This window comes from Pomacea canaliculata, linkage group LG7 (genome assembly GCF_003073045.1).
Source record: "Pomacea canaliculata isolate SZHN2017 linkage group LG7, ASM307304v1, whole genome shotgun sequence".
Lineage (NCBI taxonomy): Eukaryota > Metazoa > Mollusca > Gastropoda > Architaenioglossa > Ampullariidae > Pomacea > Pomacea canaliculata.
In genome coordinates this window covers 20,729,637-20,751,124 of record NC_037596.1, presented here as the reverse complement: position 1 = coordinate 20,751,124, position 21,488 = coordinate 20,729,637, and the positions used below count along the sequence as shown (strand labels likewise).

Here is a 21,488-nt window from a genome sequence, read left to right as displayed (position 1 = left end):
TTTAAATCCTTGATGAATGAAATAACAGTAAATTTATTTTGCAATATCAAGTATCGACTACCATGGGAAATACAAATGTGTGCTGTCCCATCCCATCCCGTCCCATGGGACGTTTCCCATGGGATTCCCATGGGATTCCCATTCCTATGGACAACACTGGATATTTACTTATTAGTTACAATATCAAAACCTTATTAGCACTTTTGTTGACATGCCGGTTTTTTTCTTCTGACGGCTAATAAATTATTAAGGCTACATTTATTTTTGTTTTGTATTCGCGTGCGTGCATGCGTGTGTGTTTAGGTGTTTGAGGACGTCAAAGAGTAGGTGTGTGTGAGAAAGAGAGAGAGAGAGAGCGCGAAAGTGCGCATGCGCGAGTGTTGGGACATAACAAAACAAATATTAGTATTTTGTCGACTCCACTCTAAAGCCCAGTGCGACTAGTCAAGTGGTAGACGATGCGTTGTCCTAGTCCAGACACCATTGGCACCCACACCCACTGTCAGCCACTTCACGCCTGGGACCAGACCAGCTGTGACGTGGGCCGTCAAGTCGCCATGGAAACTCTTCTCTCACTTCTCATGTCCAGCGCGCTTCTCCTGACCTTTGGCACTGACCAGCTGCTCCTGGGACATGCCGAGACTCCGGTCGACCAACGTGAGTGGATGTCGGTCTCTTTGTGTTTTAGCCAGGTGGTGAGAAGGTTTAAACACTTACTTTACTTTAACACAACAAACGGACAGGTAGTTGTTATGCAGAGGTATTCTAGAGGTTTCTTTGTCCCCACCTCCAGCCATCATACTCTATGTCGCCATAGCTGGTTGCCTCTTGGAAGCTAGTCCCGACCTTTGACTGGAACACTGCTTTTTTAACCTATCACTTGCGTTTGCTGATTTATCAACGTAAGAAAAGGGCAATGGAAAAAAAGCCTTTTACCTTGAAGATGTCATTCTTTAGTCACAGTGAACCACTTTCTCTGTGACTGTGAGACCTTTCTTGAAACCAGATAGGGATAGGTGAGTAGGTTCTCCAGGTCCTTCAACTGAAATTTAGCTTCAGATTTTATCTTTTGAAAGAAGCGCCATTAGTATGCCAACCATTTTCAAGAAATCAGTAATGTGCCGAGTCTTTGGTGGTCGGTCTCAAGAATTGGTGTTTGCTTGTTTGTTTCACAACGATGGTAAATAATCATTGCTAGCTAGTCTTTCTGTCGACACCAATCTGTTCTGCTGAGTTGAAATGAATGTTACCCTCATGTCATCGAGATAACAATGGTCTCACTAAGTACTACTGCCTAGCACCCAGGCAGAGTTGTTGACATAAATAAAACAGGATTTCAGTTGCTGAAAAAGCACAATCCTCACGCCATCACTTCCAGTTGCATCACACTTCAAACTCAGTCTACTTCCTGTTACCGCCGGGAGGCTGTTGGGGGCTGGGGATGGTGGTCGGGATCGCTTTGTAGTCAACAGCAGCAACTGGATGCTGCACCATGTCAGATGTCAGAGGTCACTTCCGCCTTATGCTTAACAGCAGTGTTTCAGTGCGTTCGTTCGTATGTCAAACCACCTTCCGTATTGTCATACCTGTCTACCGTCAAAGGCCATGTTAACCTCTAGGTGCCCCAGCCTTCTGGGAGGGGGTTGTACTGCACTTTACGCTCATTTCTGTGCTTATGTACCTCGGCTAGCATCTGCTCTGTTAAAAAATAATACATGGGAGAATAAAAGTAAATCACAGTGATTTTGCCCTGTTGCAATGTTCGAATGTCACTGATATGACATTGTAGGCAGGTCAGGGAGGTTAGATGGCAGATGAGAGCTGAATAGAGACCCTCTCCACATCCGGAAGTTAGAACATCAAAACCAAAAGCAGTCTACATGTGTAATATTTTTTTGTATGGGAGTATTTCTGGCACAAACACTTCACGAGCATCGCGGGATGGTGCTTGACACATTTTGTGACAATGTTTCTCTATCAAAGAGGTGGACGATGATTTAGTTGAAAAAGGAAGGCTTGTTGTATACAGTGTGAGCAGACTGAGAGGAAGGAACAGAAAATGAAGAGGAAAATACCTTTCTCTCTTCCTCTTACAAGTAGTCGGAACAGACCCACGGCAAGAAGGATCACTGAAGATTTTCATGTGTAGACGCGTGGGTGCGTTAGTGTGTTTGTGAGAGAGAGAGAGACAGAGAAAGAGAGGAGAGTGTGTCAGATTGTGCGAATAAATGGACAAATTTAAGACCATGAGTTTTAAGATGCGTTTATATTCTGAAGCAAACAACATTAATGTCTCCTTGATCGGATGAAAAGATAGTTTTGGTTGTCTTTTGTTCTGTTTTGTTATAACTTTACAAATTAAATCAACCTGTAGGTGGACCGATGTTTCACTCGCTTAATTCTGTGACCGGACTAAGAGACATGACAGATTTCTGTAACCAGTCAGCCTATATCGTCTACATCACTATTAAACTTAATCACGACGATCAACACCTTTTTCGTTATCTCATGACTGGAGTCGGGAGGATCATGTAACACCAGGGTGGTGTTTGGTCGGCGGTTGTACGTGGCTGTGTACTGAATAACAGTATAGAGGGATGAATAGTCAGTCGTTGAAGTAGCCACGTGACTGCCCTGGACTGTGACAGCGTTCGAATTCGGTGTCGCCGGGAGGGCAGTCGTCTCTCTGATGTGGGGAAAGGACGATGGACAGTCAAACGGGACATTTCATGAAGAGGGTCGCGTCTCAGGTGAGGCGATAAAGTAACCGTTCTGATTTCACATTCACACATCTGTCCGTACATCATCAATTGCTCGTTATCACCGTACACTTACACCTATTTTGAGATTTAGAAGGAAAAAAATAAAGCTTATCCAAACAACATTTAATATCGAGACAAATGCGCTTCATTATGTTTAAAGATTATTTAAAACTAATCTTCAGTGTCTGGAATGATTCTTGCAGACTTGAAGCTGGAAGAAAGTTTGTTTCATGGGACTGAAAGTGTCCGACTGGTGGAGTGCACGGCGAATATTAAGGGGATGTTGTCAACAAGACTCTGGGACCTCAACAGCAACAATACTTACGTGTATTCAAGCCTTTCAAGTGAGGACTGCATACATGGCGCCTTGTGGTCAAAATGTCTAATTAAGAAAAAAGAACACACGGCTAGTCTCCAGATTCTGATAGAAAATATCAGCAGTGTTGTAGCTCTCGGCTGCAAACTGACCTACAGTCATCAGGGGAATGATGAAAGTTTGACCCGCTACCTCAATGTCAGTGTTCCAGGTAAGGGCATAGGTTGGAAGAGACATGTCTCTGTGTGTGTGTGTGTGTGTGCGTGCGTGCGTGCGTGCGTGCGTGCGTGCGTGCGTGCGTGCGTGCGTGCGTGCGTGCGTGCGTGCGTGCGTGCGTGCGTGCGTGCGTGCGTGCGTGCGTGCGTGCGTGCGTGCGTGCGTGCGTGCGTGCGTGCGTGCGTGCGTGCGTGCGTGCGTGCGTGCGTGCGTGCGTGCGTGCGTGCGTGCGTGCGTGCGTGCGTGCGTGCGTGCGTGCGTGCGTGCGTGCGTGCGTGCGTGCGTGCGTGCGTGCGTGCGTGCGTGCGTGCGTGCGTGCGTGCGTGCGTGCGTGCGTGCGTGCGTGCGTGCGTGCGTGTGTGTGTGTGTGTGTGTGTGTGTGTGTGTCATATGGGGTCTGTATCCTTGCCATTGTATGAAATCTTTGGTAAGTCAATGAAGTTTCGCTTTAAAAAATAGTTGGAAGCTCAACTGTCAATCTTTGGTGGAGGGACTCAACTTCTGCAGACAGAAATAAGTTTCCATAATGACAACTCTTGTTAGAGCATCACAATAGCGGTCAGAAACCAGTTTCAGAGAGATGCACAATGTAAGTCTCTCAGACCTGCATTTACTGTGCACGAAGCTTGCTGTAACAGCTCATCACCAAAACTTAAGCAGTTGTAGAAAATGATTCAGTTTGAGGTTCACACTGATGAAGCAGATGTAAAATGTGTCTTGACAAGATGGTGCTGACGAGGCAGTAGAAATAAAATTGTGTAGAAATGAAGAAAAGTGGCACAGAAACAACATGAAATATATGAAATTGCATTGTAGATGCACAGAGCAATCTTGCCAAAAAAAAAATAAACAAACAAAAACAAAAAAAAAAACCTCCCAGATTAACAGGAGAAGACGAGAAGCGAGGGAGAGTTAATCCCGTCTAGCCAGGTAGGCCAAGGGACATTACTCTCCTCGCGCGTGTGTGTGCGTGCGCGCGCCAGCGTGAAGGAGAGACTGAGAGAAAGAGAGAGCAATATTGTTGGAAATAATGTAGATGTGATATAAAAATGTCATCCACTTGAGTTATCTTAGCATTTTGTCTCCTTGTTTCAGAGAGAATAACTCACACGACTCAAGGTAAGTGTCTGCCGCGTACACAGAGGTCTTCGGAAACAAAACTCCTTTAAAACAAAATAAAAGCGATGTTTAAAATTTTATTTATACGAACATGGTATAAAACGTGATCATGGAATACGTTTAAGTATAAAGTGAATAAAGGTTGAATAAATATAAAACACATGGCGTGTTGATCATACAACTTGTATTAAGAGAAACACGTGACAGTGGCAACATATCCCAGAAGCTTCAGACATATTTTGGGGGATCATGTTTAAACTCTAATTTTCGATAAAAAAGTTATTTTTTCTTCTAACTGTAAAAAGTAAAAGATATAATAGAAATTAAAAGAAATATTACAGGAAATGTTTGACACTTTTCTCAATTCAGAGCTTGAGAGAGAAGGAGCAGTGAGTACTACACCCACAGTCGGACGCAGCGACACAGGTGAGGGAGTATTTTATAGGTGAGAGAGATTGTCATAGGTGAAAGGTCATGTGAGAGGTGAGCGGTTATATCACAGGTTAATGGGTATTTCAGACATCAGACGTGTACTGTTAGTTCAATATTCTTTCGTAATTGGTAACTTAATTACGGTTGTGTAACTCTGGTAATGAAAGTAGTTTAATGGTGTGATGACTATTTACTTAATGTGTAATGAACTTTGCCCTTTTTTCAAAATGTCATGACGTTTCCAAAATGCGCCATGTGAATGGGACATAATCATCGCAGTTGGATCATCAAACTTCTTTGACGAAGGTAGAAGTCTTTTGAAGTCAGATTTAAAACTAAAGCGAAACAAAAAAAGCAAACAAACAAACATAATTGACATTCTTTGACTATGTTAACACAGCAATGAAGGATTTCGATAAGAATACATTGCATCCAGAGGCGAGTTCTTTAACTGCCTACTGTGTTCGAAACAATTATATATATATCTCACTCACTCACACACACACACATACACACACGAAATCTTGCAGCAAATCTTGCTGTGGCCATGTTTTGTCTGCTTGAAACTGTTGAGGTCTTCCAGGCGCACTGACGACCATCGTCATGGTTATCGCCAGTCTCCTTGTCATCTTCATCGCCTTGTTTGTCGTCGTGCTGTGCATCCTCATCAGAGGTAAGTAAAGATCTCGCTTATTCACAAATATTCACAAATAAGCGCACGCCCACCTACCCACATATTGTCTTACTTTACATGGTTTTTTTTTTTTTTAATCTCTACTTACCTGAAAAATCGCGTGTGAGAGAGAGAGAGGGGGGAGAGAAGGAGAGAGAAGGGTTAGACAGTCACAGGAAGAAGATTTTAACACCGACTTCTACTCCACAGCCCGAAAACAACAGCAGGCGGGAGCATCACGTGACTTCGAGCTGATGTCCTTCCGGCGCAGTTTCGGGGGCGGGTCGTACGACCGTGACCATCACACTCTCAAACGTCACGTGTCGTGCCCCCCGCCCGCCTGCTCGCCCCCCGACACGCCGGCCAGTGTGTTGGTGATGCCGTACCAGAGGCCGCTCCCCCTGTCGTCTGATGGGATGACGTATAGAGGTGCGCGCTGCTCCTCCTCCAATCTGTCTCTATCTTTTTGGGGAGAGGAAAAAAAAAAACCCAAAACTTTTTCGCACAACAGACAGCATTGGGAAGACGAGAAGTGTTAGGAGCATAGTGCTCACTGTCCTTTAATTTATTTGACTGGTTCGCTCTGGTAGTTTAATACAGGTACATATTTACGATTTTGTTTTAAATTAGGGAGGGTTCGAGTTGCAACTCCCTCAGGGTAGAGTTAGAGATTTGAGAGGAATTGGTTTCTGTGTGTCCTTGCTTTCTTGTTTCGTGACTTACGGTTTGATGTGATTGATGATGTGAGGCTAGACACGAGCTTCATATAGACATCTACAGACATCTATAGACACGTACTGACACCAACATAAAGTGTTTTTTTATCCTTATGTTTGCCTTTCTTTCCTTTGTTTGCAATTTTATTGTTTATTTTATTTGTAATTTGCATGTTTGCTATATTTTGCTTTCACTGTTCCTTATTCTTATTTTTTGTTGGGTTTTTTTTTTTTGGCTCGCTGTTTGTCATGTCTAGTTGATATTGTAGTGTAAAGGTGGGCTACTTCTCTAAGTTTGTGCTTATTTACAGGGTGGAACTTTTATTTCTTGATGAAAAATAGTTTAAGCAGAGTAGTACTCAATGTCAATGCCTCTACTATTGTAGTCTACCGTCTAGTAACCGTTACTTGTTCTCAAATCATCATCAAAATAGTTCCAGACGTTTACTCTTGCGTTGTGATGTACAGAGAATGGAAACCATGGGAATAATTTACTGGGGCAGTACCAGGAGCCCTGGAGTTGCCTGGACAACGACTTTTCCAACCGACTGACCACGTTCCGACCAAACCCTGTCATGTGTTACTTGCCGGGCTTCGAGGGAACCATGATGAGGGGGGAACCACGGGAACTACTGGAGGACAACGCGGGACAATGACCACACCTCACCTCACAGAACGATGGTTGACATTTGGAAAAAAGACCTCGAGACTGTCCACCACAAATACAACTTTTGCTTTATTGCCTTGCAGTAGAACACACCTAAACAATATTTAAATAATTCATTTAGTGACCAATACAGACATTTCTCAAAAGCTTCACGTTTGGTTGTTTGTCTTTTTCTGAGAGAGCCTGTGAGATTAAACATTTTAAACATGTTTATGAGATCTTTACACCACATTAGTTCTATGTTAAAATGGGTTAGCAATGAAATGGTTTTTAATGTGAACATCATGTGCATGAGCTGATGTAGGTGTGTACAGCTTGTATACAACTTGTCATGACTAACCCCTGTAGATGTCACATCCTCTGATATGAGTTTTGTTTTCGTCATGATCTTTTTTTTTGCTTTTGTTTGTTTGGTTTTTTTGTTTGTTTTTTTGTTTTTTTTTTTTGCTATCCCCACTCTAAGTCTGCCCACAGAAGGTGTCGTCAATGTTCCTCTTCCCTCCACCAATTCGGAATAATGTTTATTTTTCGTATCTATGGTCCAAAGAATGTCTCCAGTCACACTCCTGACAATAAAAATGAAACATCAAACGGTGCCAGAACTAAAGAATCAGAAGCCTTATCAAAGTCATGCTGATAATAATACAGAAACTCATCAGCACCATCGCTGTGGAGCTGCGAGCAGAAGAAGAGGCTGGCATCAGACCAGGTAGACACACCTGAGCACAACAGTCACCCTGGTAGAGTAGCATCTTTAGAAGTAGCAGGATCGCAACCATACAGTTTGTTTCCAAAAATAGCGATGATGCTAAAGGAAGATATCAGTCGTTGGTGATAAATACAATCCTGATTGTGACGACACACACACGGGTGGCTGCTGTGATGTTGCTGCTAGTGTTGGTGGCTCACAAGAGACGACAAACGTGAGATTGTCATCGTTAGCTTGTTTTCAACACTCGCTGTTCTTGCACCTGCGTCCTAGAATATTACCTTTACCTGTCTGAGTCCTACACCTGAACCTGCACCTGTCTGTGGTCGTCTCCATGTGTGGTCTACAAAACGCCTGGCGGTGATTCATTTACTTTTTTTAATAATTGGAAGGGTAATTTCTAATCATCATCAAGGCAGATGCTACAATGTTGTGGGAGTGGGTAAAGTATCTCAGATTAATTGAGGATAAATAGTTTAGTGTCATGTTTCTTCGTCTACAACACTGTCTGTAGATGTGCCTGTCGTGTTTATAAGTCACAAATGTGTTGTGTCTGTGAACATAATGCTCATTACCATCATCATCATCGGCTCATGTTGTCAGTAAATTATCCTGTAGCTCTGAAGAAATTTGACTTGATCTTATTTTTTGTTTAACTTATGGCCCCTTTGTTTATTTTTGTTTGTTTGTTATAGATAGCTAACAAGTAGAAGATGGCACGGCAAAGGAGCACGGTAAAATAAAAATTACAAATACTACAATTCTCCTCTTCTCTTGAAATTTCTATCATAGACATGACAAACACACACACATGCAAGCATTTAATGTTTCGTTTGGATGAATCCTTTCTGTATTGGCGGACTGAGAGGTTGACAGATGAGTAGATATAGGTACTATTCTTAGTAGAGTGAGTGGCTCTGTAAATAAGTTTGCCAAGGTGTTGTATGCATCATACGTCAATACTTATACATGACTTGGGAAAAAATAATGATGTTGACAATTGGATATTGCAGCTGATTGAGGTCACAAAGTGGGGGATGTTGTCGTTCATCCTTACTCTTGTTGCTATGTCAAACATGTGGAACGAGAAAAAGGAAGGGTAAGTATTTCGATCCCCAGTACTAGAAGTCCTCATCCGACTGTCTATAGCATTTGTTTATTTTAACCCAGCAGCACGTGGTTTGTTTAGAGGAGAGAAGGAAATCCGTGAATGTCACAGACAGGTTCCACTAAAGTAAACAGCAACATATAATGTCAATAAAAATGAAACTATGTCGCTATGAATTGTTGTTGAATTTCGCCATGCAACATTCTATAAAATGCTACTAAACTTCAAAATAAAACACGACCATGAAATTTACCCAAGAAATATCATAATGAAGCAGTGTGCTGACCACAGTTTCTTATAAACTTGGTTTGTAATCATCCAAGTCGTTATCTTGACCAGCAGACCACAGCTCAGCCGAAAGCCAACGCAGACGCCGGGAGGGTCATCTCCTGCGCAAGGGTCAAACACACCCCGGGTGAAAAGAAGGGTTATGGAAACGAAACAACAAACAAGTGAGCTCACAAACAAGCAACTATGTTTACATCACACATGTTTACATCACACATGTTTACATCACACGCCACACAGAGCAGCAATAAGCTGACATGATGCTCATTACAGTAAGAAACATTGTACAACCACTCGCAATATGTACACCACCAGCAGCAGCAGGACCTACATCGCCGTTGACGTGGTTGGTGACAGTGAGAGCAACTGCATCTCATTACTTCCGTTTAATAAAGATTGTTGTTGTCTTTGTGCAGTAGCAATCAGGAATGTCACAATGGTGTTTAATGACAGTTGTAGCATTGTGTATGGTGACTGCAGCGACAGCGATTCCCTTGAAACAGATTATTGTTTATTGTTTAATATTTATTGTTGACAGTTATTTCCCAGGTCAATGTATCTACTTTCAATTTGTTGTCCCCTATATATATATACCCATCATAAACAAACAATACAAATGGCAACTGATGCACTTGATTGAAATGTTCTTTCAGTGAAATCAGGCCAGCCCCATGATGCCAGGGCCTTAAACATCAACAACAGTTGTCGCCATGACAACCAATGCCCAGGTCACAACGTCGAGTGTTTTTTCCACAATTGTCTTTGCCAACCGGGTTTCTTTCTACAGACAATGGAAGGCGCCTGCTCCGCCAGTAAGTGTTGTGTCTTGTGTCACGTGTCACGTACCACGTGTCTGATAACAACGTTGATGATGTTGGCGTGGATCATGACATTCATGTTAGTTTAGACTGATTTGTACACTGTTGTCCTAATTAGACAGTTTGGAATGCACTTTACGACAAGGTTTTTCTTCATTTTCAAAGGAGGACAACAGGTGGCATAGCTGAGTCATTTAGAGCTCCAAGCTCAGTACCTTTTTTTGAAAATGAGGGTTGAGGAAGGATAAGGCAGAGAGGAGGAGACACACACACAGTCTTTAGTAATCATCTATCTCCCCCTCCCCCTTCCACCACAAACTACAAACGGTTAGAGGATGACCTTTACCTTCGCCATGTTTTTGTGATGTACCTACACCGTTCAACTACTTTTTGACCTTTAACCTTCTTGTTGAAGTCGATGGTTATAGACAAGCGACTATAATACACAGGATACTATGATACATCACGATGCGTCTACAATACTACTGTATATGCGATTGGAACGTGACAATATTACCATCACTGACTGTCCTCAACCATGCGTGTTCTTCACCCTCACACTACGTGATTGCAATACGTGACGGTATTAGTGCACGTGACGGTATTAGTGCACGTGACGGTATAGTGACTATAGTCAAACACGACTCCATTACGAGAAGACCCGTTATATTATTATACTGTACCTTTATTTTGTTACGTTTCTATATTTTTACTATTTAATAAGCTAGTTCACCATTAATAAGGCGTTTGTCGTTTGCCCTTCTAATTTCTATATTTTCTGAAAGGAGATCTTTAGTATTTTCTAGGTAGTGCAAGGAGACATTTTATGTTAGTATCTAAGCCGTTGAAATGTAAAGCAAAGAACGAGAGATAGAGAGTGAGTGACCCTGACGACCTATCTTATTACAGCATGCAACGACTCCACACTGCACAACACGTTTGTGAAGTATCCCGTGAGTGTCCTCCATGGCTACTACATAGGCGTCCATACCCACCTGAGTGTTCACCACTGCATGAAACTCTGCATCCAATATAAATGCCTGTCCTTCGGCTACCGAGGTTTGCATCTTCGCCATGTCGTGTAGACTGTAGAGGAAGAGTAATTATCTCGCTTTGTATTTCATTTGTTGCTGGTTATCGTTACTACTGCTGGACCACACCATGGGCAAACGCAGCTGCTCCTACCTCTTGCGCAGAGCACACGCTTATAAACATAGGGTGAGGTTCAGGTAAGAGTATTAAAGCATACATAAAAATGCAAAATACGAATTAAAAATTGTCTTTATTATAGATATTGCATATGGGTGAGTGGGGTGAACGCTAGTGCGTTGGGTTCAAGTTCCCAAGCAGGTCTGCTCGTTCAATTGTTTGTGTGTTGGTATGATGGTCGTGACTCAGTCCGACAGTCAAAGTTATTCCTTCTTTATTTTATTTCTGGTTTTATTTAATTTTCTCTTTAGCCTGGGGAGGTCGCTGCCTGCTCCATGATGTCACAGCACTCAAAGATTCTTCACTCTGGTGTCCTAAGAGCAGCAAAGGCTGGTCCCACTACCAGCGAACTTGTCTACCAGGTACTTTTAATTAAGAGTGATGCATACCATACATTAAAGATAATGTAGATGCCAGACATTGAATTATTTAAGGAATTCTGCACGATTCTAGAAATGCAAGGTACTTCAAAACGATGACTGATAGCAGACTTTATGGAAGACATAACAGTTTCTGTAAAACGTATTTATTACTGTTTGCTTCTTTTTAAAATGACATGATCTTTTCCAGTGGATTCTTTCTTAACATCAGCAAGATACCAGTGACATCCTAATAATTAGTAATATCATCATTTTAAGCAGTCCAGTGAGATGGAAAGGAGAAAAATATTCTTTGTATTTTGTCTCCTATTTTTGAAAAGATTGGACGAAGGAAGCACAGCTCACCGAATTGGCTAGAAGATGTGTGAAGGATGACGAAAGGATCGGTTGGATGGTACGTTCGCTTCATGCAGCTTCTGGATGGAGGGTTTGATGACTTAGTATTTGCTTCGTTCTCGCTGGTGTAGTTTTGTTAGTACATATCAGCAGGAGAATAAGAACGCTTGGCTTCTGTCAACACCTCTTTGTATCCAACAATTACAAAATCCGCAGGTTATCCAGAGACGCATGAACGGGTCTGTGGACTTCTACAGGAACTGGACCGAGTATGAAAGGGGCTTTGGTGACCCCAAGGGCGAGTTTTGGCTGGGTAGGTACCTTTCTCAAGCGTAATCATTTCTTCACCATCCATCATGTCTGACTGTTTTATGTGCATCTCTACATTTCTGCCTATCCAGCTTTTTTTTTTTTCTTGATTCTGAATTTTCTCCTGGACTGGCGTGAGTTCCAAGATCTTCTTAGGATTGAGGACATTCCCTTGAGCACAAGATTAAGGCAACAAAATTCTAATCAGGAGTTAACATTATCCAGTATATATATATGTACACGTGTTGATCGCAGCTTTATATTTAGCGAGGACTAATACAAAACTGCGGTTCTGCAGACTGAACTCATCTCATTGTACCGTCTATTTTCTGAACAAATTGTTTCTCATTTGGTTTCGAATAACATCAGCTCTTTATAGAACCTTGTCAAACGGCATTGAAAGCATTTAGCAGCGTACGAGTAATTAAATAATTCCCAGCAAACGTGGTAACTGAACAAAGTGTCTCAAGAAAGTAGTTTGTGATGAAGATAAGTGATGCGAGTAGGATGCAGTGGCAGCAGCTGAGTAACATAGAAGCATTGGCAAGCTGAGAAGGGTGTAAAGATGTCGAGGCTCAGTCCTGATGACTGATGGAACGTGAAAAGGTGTGATCAATGACCGGGTCGCATCAGAAATCACGTGGCCTGAGTGACATTCTGCGATAAAATTATGGGATTCACATCCTGACACATCGTTCGTGTCATCAACAGCTTCTTTGCAATGTTTACCATAAAGACAGAAGCGAATGCCAGCTTTGTATTCCATCATTTGTCCATCATGTCTGAACCTTAGCCAAAAGAAGCGACGGTAAAAAGATTTAAAGAAACATGAACGGTTGAAAACTTTGTATTATCAACATCACGATGAAGTGACATAATACTGTAAGTAATTCACATGAAAACACGCATTCTCTGATCACCTCACCCCCAACACACAGAATATAATCCTAAGATATTCTCCTATAAATACTTTTCTAAAGTTTTGTCTTTACTGTATAAACTATCTTATGTATACTTCATGGCTTCATCTGATGATAACAGGATTGAGTTTGCTTCATAACATCACCAGCCGGATGAGGTACAAACTCCATATAGACCTTGGAGATGGCGAAGGAGGTTGTCCCTATGCCGAGTACTCAACGTTCGCTGTCGAGGGCCCTGAGACGAAATACAGACTAAGTGTGTCCGACTACACCGGGACTGCAGGTACTGTGGAAACTGATGAATAAAATCAGTTCAAACTGTGCTCATTTCTTTTGAAGTTCAGGTTTTGTCTGTGCAGGAACTGCTATTCTTCCATATCCTCATATGATTTGAGTCTCGATGGTAAAATGAACTTAATGACTGGCTTAATAACTGGGTTTACAGAGTTAACTTGTGTACACATGGATAAATGCGTCGGATGTAATAAACATTGTCTACATTGTGAGATTAGAGAACAGATGCAATGAATCCGTTAAGCAATGCAAAATAGGAGTCATCAAAGACATTATAAGGTCACTGGAGGGGGAGTGAGAGGCGCTGAGGGTAGGAGAGATGATAACGAGATGTTTCTTGATTTCGAATCGGCGATGACAACGATGGCAGCCAGGTGGCGTTGCTGTCAAAGCAGGCGGCAACAGCGTTTGTGTGTGTGTTTATTTGCAGGTGACAGCATGAAAATTCACAACAAAATGGCTTTCACAACATATGACCAAGACAATGACCGTAAAAAAGTGAACTGTGCCAAGGAATCGCATGGAGGCTGGTGGTATAACAGTTGTCACCACGCTAACCTCAATGGCCGCTACAAGGAGGATGGGACAGAAGGCACTGATGGTATCAACTGGCTTGAGCCCACAGACATTTCCACAAGCTTCTTCTTCACCGAGATGAGAATACGGCCAAACCCCTGAACCATGTACAGTCTGCTGTGAAGTCGATGCTAATGTTGATGATGTAGACGAAAATATAAGACTTTTAATTTTGTGATTTTGACGTTGGTTGAGATCTTTAACATGTTCAATATTCTCACATTGAAAATAAACAAAATTTTAAAGTTTTCTCAATAATTAAGCAAGGGGAAATAAATATTGTCACATCAGCGTGTGTCTGACTAATTGGAAAAAGAAATATTTTATGTGACAGCATATTTCCTTCAACCCTTCTTCTAAATATGGCTTATGTCTGCATACGTATGTAGATGTAAATCAGTAGTATGTCCGTGGTATATGAGTAACCTCCTTGTCTGCTACATGCAGTATATGAAGATTATGTTTAGTGCATCTCACCATGCCTGGTATACGGGTATATGAAGAGTATCTACAGTGCTTAGATTGCTGACATCTGAACCCTAATGCAGGCTGGTTCAATACCAGTTGCAAAGTCTTTGCGAGGGGCTTGAGTTGTCATATTTGTCAGCATGGACAAAAGAACTGACCAGCAGGTAACAAGAACAATGATGATGACAAAGTTTATTAATTCCAGTAAGCAGGTGTACTAGGAAAGTGTGCTTTGAGATAAAAGTACAGAAAAAAATAAACACAACAAGGACTAGCTACCAGATAAATCATAAATAAAATAACCGCTAGTTACAAGACAAAGATGAGGAGAAGAGGAAGGTAAGATTGTGCATCATAGAAAGCATACACAAATGCAATCTTGCATCTAGACCATTCTTGAGATACACGTGACGTCACTATCAGTTATTTTATCAGCCGCTGTTCCTACCTTACCTGTGACGTCACATACTTCAAGTGGCTTGCCGTGTCAAGAGCAATATATACTATCATTGCTTCAGTCGATGATGAGGGGAGAGGCTGTTTTATTGTATTTCTAACTAATCTTAAATAAGTTAAAATAGTAAAAGTGCCACGGATATACCCGTTACTGATTTTGTATTCTTCTCGCTCACTTTTGGTTGGTTTGTAATAGTTTATCACTCGTACAATTACAATTTATTACCAACAACAACGCTGCTGCTGCCTTCTGCTGATGTTAGTAAGAGTAGGTAGATTTTAAAACATTAAGTAGAAGGGAGCGTACTACTGCTACTACTACTACTAAAGCGCTTATATTGAGCAGCTTCACAACCACAGCAGGGCGTACTCTAGCCTGATCACTACAGTTTTAGTTGTGCCTGTCACAAGCAAAGTCATCGCCAAGAACCCAGTCAAGGTACGCAACTGCATGTGCAACTTCGTGTCTTCTAAAGATGATGACCTCCCTTTGTTTGTGATTCATCGACGACTTCGCGTGTTGACTGCAATGTGTGGTGCTGTGACATCAGGTAAGTCTTTCACTGGCATTTCTGGTGTTTTAACAGTAAGAAAGTCGTGTGTGTTAATCGTCACTCAGTCCCTCAATGGCTTGTACATCCCTTTTGATAATTTCAACGAAGCACTGAGTTAAACTGAATTTTCGTCTCGTCACGGACTCTTCTAAGCTGTGTCGAACACTTTTTGTTTTGTTTTTGAAAGCTGATGAAGTTGAGGAAGAGATCCCATCGAATCTCGTAGTTTACAATACGCTAAACTCTGCTCCTGCCTCCCTCTGTAAGTAACTTGGGGATAACTCTTTTCTTTCTTATCTTTCAGAGTGTTGTGGCATCGATTAATGACCCTTGTATGTCTTAGGGAATGTTAAAACAAATCCAAATTTCCTTAATAGACTGAAGGGATGGGAATGATGCTCGAAAGAAGAGGATAAGATCGTTAAGAGGAAATGCTCGGAATATACGACATGTAAACACAAACACATGACGTCACAGGCTAAGACGAGAGTGGATGATAAGATAAATAATGACGACGTCACCGTGTTACCTGCCTGACGTTCTCTTAACGCTCCGAAAGGTTATTGGGAGGCAGAGAGAGAGAGAGAGACAGGTGATGTGAGGAGCGACACTTAGCACTGCTTCAAACATTATCTGTGTAAACTGTCAGGTGTGGATGTCTTACTAGTGTATTGACGCGTTTGACTTTGTAAACATCTCTCTTTATCTTGTGTGTGTGTTCCCACATTTCTCGTCGGTCTCTTTGCATTATTTTCACCTTTGATTTCAGTCTTTTGACCTTACATTAACCTTATCTTAAAATCTTTTATAAACATTTACTGAGTTTTGCCATGTTGTCATGTACACAGAGATTGTACACAGAAATGCGCCTGAGATTTTCTGAATTCAAATGTCTCTAACAGTTTCATCCAAACAGTTTCCTACGATGTCAACAAGTTTTACTTTGATTTTTCTTCTGGCTACCTCTTTGAGACCATCATATATGGCACAAAGTATAAACAGGTATTTATTACTTCCAGTACGACCATATTCATGACAAAGGCAGCACAACTTTGAACTGTTTCCTATCATTTATGTCTGCAGCTTGTGATAGTTTGATATTTTAATGTTCAAAGAGACCTGCGTCTAGGGTGTTACTTGTCTACTAATTAGCATCATTAACAACCACAACATAGTTATCCGCCTATAGCGGCAAGATGACTCAGTCATCTGCGACTCTTGACCTACGTTTCCTTAGTTACTCTTTTGGTCAGGTCACATGACTGCCTACGTAATAGAACATAAATAGTATTCTAAAATTTAACTCACAAAATGTTACAGACACCACACTGCGCACTGGTTTAATTCAACCTGCCCCGCCAATCGCATCTGTAGTCAGAGAGGTTCTGTGTGTTTTCTGGACAAGTGCCTCTGTCGTCCGGGCCTTTTTTTCACAAAATACGATGGCACGTGCTCTTCTTGTGAGTATGAACATATTTCTTACGATATACAAGACAAAAGTAGGAAATAAATCATATTTCTGCTGTCGAAAGAAAGAAAAGATGTTGAATAAATTATTTACTGCTTACTGCGATGAGTTTTAAAAATATTTATAACCAATGCAAGAAGAAAGTAAAAAATATATTTGTATAAGTACAAAAAAAGTAACTGCGTATTCCAATGATGTATCAGTATGCTACCCGGCCGACCTGCAGGGTGACTACACGGTGTACCCTGACAGCAGAATACGAAAAGGGAATATTGTAAAACAGAATGGACTGACTTTGCAGACATGCAAGAACTTGTGTACTACAGCTACGAACTGTCTTTCCTTTGACTTTAAAGGTTGGTGCAGCAAGTGTCTCAATTTACATATTTACAAGGACGATTTCTTTATACATAAGCCTTTCTTAATTTCTCAGATCATTTGCCACCCTTTTTGCAGTTCTTTCTCATTATTATGATTTTGTTAGCTCTCTGGCTCTTCTTTAGTCTGCTGGCCTCAGGGAAAAGGAAAGAAGACTTGAAAGCATAAGACTAGAATAGAAACATAGGTATTCTATTTTTGCATAACTATTTGTGTTGTTTGAATGTAATATTGTTTCATTTCCCTTTCACGACTGTAACCATCTACCATTTGAATGATAACAATTCATTCAGTAAGCTTGATAACGCAGATGAGACGGCAGTTGGTCTTTGTGAGGGTTTGTGGTGTCCCGTGAAAGTCCTTCACCAATACATTCCAATAAACCAATACATTCTATCCGGGCAACCCAAGGCAATCGTTTGTTCTATTGTTGAAAGAATGCGTAATTGTTGAGTCGGTGAATTGGCCAGTTCTTGACAGTGTCCTTAAATTGAAACAATATTGAGGAGGCAGTTGTCTGTCCTGAGCTGTGGTTGTTGTCTGTACTGAGATATGGCTTGTATGTGCTGATGTACCTCAGGTGATACAGGACAATGTGTGACTCATGACATCACATCACAAGAGGCGCTGTCAGAATGGTATCCTAAGATCAGTCACGGCTGGACCCACTACCAGAAGACCTGCCTAGAGAATCCGGACACATATCCTGGTAATAATAAGTACAAAACCTTGGAATTACATTAGCTGCTGTGTATAGGAGCTTACAATTCTTATCTTTTGTTGTGAAATAAAATACCTAACCTGAGCTTCTGTCTCACTGTGTATGTATGAATGCTATATACATTTATATACATATTGTACTTGTTTGAATGTGTGTTTCAAGTTTTTGGTAGTCCGAAAATATTTGTAAAGCGTTTTGAGTGGTCTGTGGAGAAATGCGCATAAATATTACTATTATGACCTTGTTCTACCGAGTGTAGTACAGTTTATACTTTGCTTACATTGGCTAGAGACATGTGTCGATCGACAGAAGCCAGATGGCAAGTCCGGTGTCTACACTGTTCCACTGCCCCACACACCAAACCTCCAAAGAGTCTGGTGTGACATGGACTTGGGTGGCGGAGGCTGGCTAGTAAGCATCACATATTTCATTGGCTTGCCTTAGCTTATTACTCAGCACATCACATACACATTGTAAGCATCTTAGTTTTAGATAACCAAGCCATGATGTGTATATTTAGTCAGTGATTTTTCTCATCATCTTTTCGTTTCTTTATTTACAACCTCATCGTACAGTAATGTCTAATGTTGATATATCTCCTCGTATTCACTCGTAGAACAGGTTTGGCACAACAGTCGATTACAGCCTCTTTTAAAAAAAATTAAACTGTCAGTTAACACGTGACACGACTGTAACACGGACTGTGCCTAGTCTGAGTACGATCATTATCAGGGAGGTACAAAACCAGGTTGTTTCGAGTTCCTCAAGAATGCATGATCATGACGATCAGTTATAAGTACAGTATGTGTGTTCATTAAAAAAAGATTAAATTCTTCACAGAACCCATCTCTTCGCATCAGTATCTATGGCAACGATCATTGTCCTTGTGTGTCGCGCACAGGTTTTCCAGAGACGCTTTGACGGGGTAGTTGACTTCTTCAGGAACTGGACTGAATATGAAAAGGGCTTTGGGGACATCCGGGGGGACTACTGGCTGGGCAAGTTCCTTTTCTCACTCACTCACTGTTCTCAACATCTTACCTCTTCTACAATAAGCAGGTGTACAAAAAGTAGGAGAGGTGTGTGCTGTGTTTCAAAAAGAACTCCGAAAGACGGAACTTGAACACAGAAACTGAACAGCGGTAGAAAAACATTCAGAAATCAGTGTGTTATATCTATTTCACAAAACGGGTTATTGGGTAATCAACTGCATTCCTGAATTATAATAATGCGTTAAGCTGCTGTAATATTTTGTATGCAACCAAAGAACATTGTTAACTTGTGACCATGACCTTCTCAATGTGATGTTTACTTCAGGCTTAGCCAAGCTTCACAAAATAACAACATGGAGACCACACCGACTTCGTATTGACCTGGAAGACTATTCTCAACGAATGTCCTACGCTGAGTACGCATCCTTCCGTGTGGAGGGTCCTGAGACAAACTACAGAATTCTCGTGTTCGGCTACTTGGGAAGTTCAAGTATGTGAATACATTAACCCTGCATTAAAATGTCGTTAGTGTATTGTTATACCTTGCAAAAAGCAGTAAGTTTTTAAAGAAAAGTGCACTTTGTGTGAATACAGTAAACAACTATAGAAATGTCCTGTAAACAAATAGCAATGCCGTGTGTGTACTGGCTCGCGACCAGGAAGGCGTCCAGAAGACAGTTTCTTGTCTCGGTGAGCGAGCGACGTGGAGCTGCTTTGTCAGTTTATGTAAACAATAATAACTGACAATTACTTTGTAACCTTGTGTAGACAAACCGATAGTTTCATCACTTCTGTGCTGCTGCCTGAGCTGATTTCTATCCTCTTTGTACTTCGTGGTCTTCGTTCTCGTGATGACCTGTAGCTGTTGCTGCCTCAAGGCAGAGGTTTCTTAGTGATCTTTCTCCGATAATGAGGAAGATATTGTGCCCACGCTTTCAAAGTTTTCTCCAAGACAGATGTTAAACACAGGGGACACTGTCAGCTTTGGCCATCCAATACCGTCGTTGAACAATATTATACAGCTTATATTTCTAGGATAAAGCGATTGCATGGTTCGCATGATGCATCGAATCTATTAAAGGCCTTTGATATTTTTTTCACCCCAGTTAAGTTATAGTAAAGGTCTGTACCGTGTTGAATATGTTTTTCTATCAGGAAGCCATAGTTGAAGATCTGTTTGACTGTGCTGCAGTCAGTTCTTTAGCGACCATCATGAATATAAGCTGATAGAATAGAGTGACAGTGTGTGTATGTGTATTGTCTGTGTGAGTGTGCTGTTTCTGTATGTGTTTCTTGCTTGTGTGTGTGTGTAGGTGCTGGCAACGGCCTGATTGGTCACAATGGCCATCGTTTTTCAACTTATGACAATGACAAGACACCTGGGCAATGTGCCCAGAAGTATCACGGCGCCTGGTGGTATCATGACTGTATCACCTCCGCTCTTAACGGCATTCACAACAACGACCCCGGGAAAAGTCCTTTGATGGGCGTCGTCTGGTCCTCCAGCCCTGGGAGGTATAGGAGACAGAGGGTCAGCGAGATGAAAATCAAACCAGCCTAGTACCGCGCTTTGTTCTTTGAACTCAGCACCTTACTGTACTAACCACAACAGTGAATTTCCTGCAACTATACTGTGGAGCAAAAACTGACCCCCTACTCCCCTACTGATGTTTTCTTAATTTTTACTTATCCTCACACATTCGGGACTACAATACTATACTTGACACGTATGCTAGTAAAACTGGATGTCTATAATCAAAATAAAATTACTTTCTCTAAATCTGATTTGGACAAACAACCTGTGTTATTGTTAATATTAGATGGTAATTATTACAGTGATACCTCGGTTCTCGAACATAATTCGTTCCGGGAAGACGGTCGAGAACCAAATTGTTCGAGAACCGAAGCAATGAAACCCATAGGAAATAATGGAAACTGGATTAATTCGTTCCAAGCCCCAGAAAATGCCTATTTACTGGCCTAATTTGTATATAATATGTAGAAAAACATGAGTCTCAACAAGAAATAAGAAATAAAAGTGTATTTATTAAAACAAAACAAAAAATAAAATGTACTGTACAGTACAGTAAATTGTGTTTCATTTACTGTACCTGTACCAAACTTTATGGCAGGAGGGAATGAATGTGGAGGGAGGAAGGAAGGGGGATGGTTATTGTTTTGAAGGGGAGTCCTCTTCAATAAAAACAGAGGGTAACTGCTCTTCGGTGTTTCTGTTCTCTGTATCTTTTGCTGAGGAGAATCAGAATCTTGCTCTGCAGTTGCTTGTCTGATTTCTTTACGGAAGAATTTGTCAATTGTTTGCTGTTTTTTTCTCCTTTGCAAAATTTTTTGGAAAGTGGACATAACATTGTCATTAAAAATGTTAACTGCTCTATTTGCTACCACTTTATCAGGGTGATGTTGTTCAACAAAATTTGCGATTTCTGCCCATTTTGCACACATTTCATGACTCTCTTCACAAAAACGTCACACACTCTCTCTCTCTCTGCACTGACACTGATGACGCAAGCAAGGCGCGCTGGCCCAATGAACGCCATTCGGCTCAACTCGGCTCATCTCGGACGTTCGGATGTTCGAGT

General features: G+C 41.4%; 3 protein-coding genes across 6 annotated transcripts; all 3 read left to right on the top strand.

Annotated features, from left to right (window-relative positions):
- The first annotated feature begins 377 nt into the window (after positions 1-377).
- On the top strand, positions 378-7,049 carry LOC112568994. 3 transcript variants are annotated; one of them, XM_025246624.1, is made up of 8 exons: positions 378-657; positions 2,966-3,289; positions 4,390-4,413; positions 4,783-4,839; positions 5,125-5,151; positions 5,420-5,518; positions 5,729-5,947; positions 6,703-7,049. In XM_025246624.1, exons 1-8 carry the CDS (start codon positions 459-461, stop codon positions 6,888-6,890), a joined length of 1,137 nt encoding a protein of 378 aa, XP_025102409.1. In that variant the 5' UTR covers positions 378-458; the 3' UTR covers positions 6,891-7,049. The 3 variants fall into 3 exon arrangements, with proteins under 3 accessions (XP_025102409.1, XP_025102410.1, XP_025102411.1); XM_025246625.1 differs by having other exon boundaries at positions 380-657; positions 5,429-5,518; XM_025246626.1 differs by lacking the exon at positions 378-657 and adding an exon at positions 2,391-2,750.
- Positions 7,050-7,169: 120 nt separating this feature from the next.
- On the top strand, positions 7,170-15,431 carry LOC112568993. Of its 2 annotated transcripts, none has more exons than XM_025246622.1 (11): positions 7,170-7,970; positions 8,306-8,344; positions 8,624-8,709; positions 9,058-9,170; positions 9,660-9,818; positions 10,734-10,883; positions 11,285-11,395; positions 11,734-11,807; positions 11,966-12,062; positions 13,100-13,264; positions 13,706-15,431. In XM_025246622.1, the coding sequence occupies exons 2-11, from the start codon at positions 8,324-8,326 to the stop codon at positions 13,951-13,953; spliced, it is 1,224 nt and encodes a 407-aa protein (XP_025102407.1). In that variant the 5' UTR covers positions 7,170-7,970; positions 8,306-8,323; the 3' UTR covers positions 13,954-15,431. The 2 variants fall into 2 exon arrangements, with proteins under 2 accessions (XP_025102407.1, XP_025102408.1); XM_025246623.1 differs by having other exon boundaries at positions 9,061-9,170; positions 13,706-15,429.
- Positions 15,432-15,911: 480 nt separating this feature from the next.
- LOC112568995 (ficolin-2-like) lies at positions 15,912-20,673 on the top strand. The gene is made up of 9 exons (XM_025246627.1): positions 15,912-15,921; positions 16,232-16,331; positions 16,650-16,789; positions 17,001-17,153; positions 17,756-17,884; positions 18,186-18,307; positions 18,798-18,894; positions 19,214-19,378; positions 20,202-20,673. Exons 2-9 carry the CDS (start codon positions 16,255-16,257, stop codon positions 20,447-20,449), a joined length of 1,131 nt encoding a protein of 376 aa, XP_025102412.1. The 5' UTR covers positions 15,912-15,921; positions 16,232-16,254; the 3' UTR covers positions 20,450-20,673.
- Positions 20,674-21,488: the final 815 nt, after the last annotated feature.

Bases quoted from the DNA above. Each gene is read 5' to 3' on its own strand.
- LOC112568994 (XM_025246624.1), top strand. From the start codon at position 459: ATGCGTTGTCCTAGTCCAGACACCATTGGCACCCACACCCACTGTCAG. The intron at 3,290-4,389 runs GTAAGGGCATAG...TCCTTGTTTCAG, and splicing joins CCTCAATGTCAGTGTTCCAG to AGAGAATAACTCACACGACT. The intron at 4,414-4,782 runs GTAAGTGTCTGC...TTCTCAATTCAG, and splicing joins AATAACTCACACGACTCAAG to AGCTTGAGAGAGAAGGAGCA.
- LOC112568993 (XM_025246622.1), top strand. From the start codon at position 8,324: ATGGCACGGCAAAGGAGCACG. The intron at 10,884-11,284 runs GTTTGCATCTTC...TTTTCTCTTTAG, and splicing joins CCTGTCCTTCGGCTACCGAG to CCTGGGGAGGTCGCTGCCTG. The intron at 11,808-11,965 runs GTACGTTCGCTT...CAAAATCCGCAG, and splicing joins ACGAAAGGATCGGTTGGATG to GTTATCCAGAGACGCATGAA.
- LOC112568995 (XM_025246627.1), top strand. From the start codon at position 16,255: ATGTCAACAAGTTTTACTTTGATTTTTCTTCTGGCTACCTCTTTGAGA. The intron at 18,308-18,797 runs GTAAGCATCACA...TGTCGCGCACAG, and splicing joins TGGGTGGCGGAGGCTGGCTA to GTTTTCCAGAGACGCTTTGA. The intron at 18,895-19,213 runs GCAAGTTCCTTT...TGTTTACTTCAG, and splicing joins CCGGGGGGACTACTGGCTGG to GCTTAGCCAAGCTTCACAAA.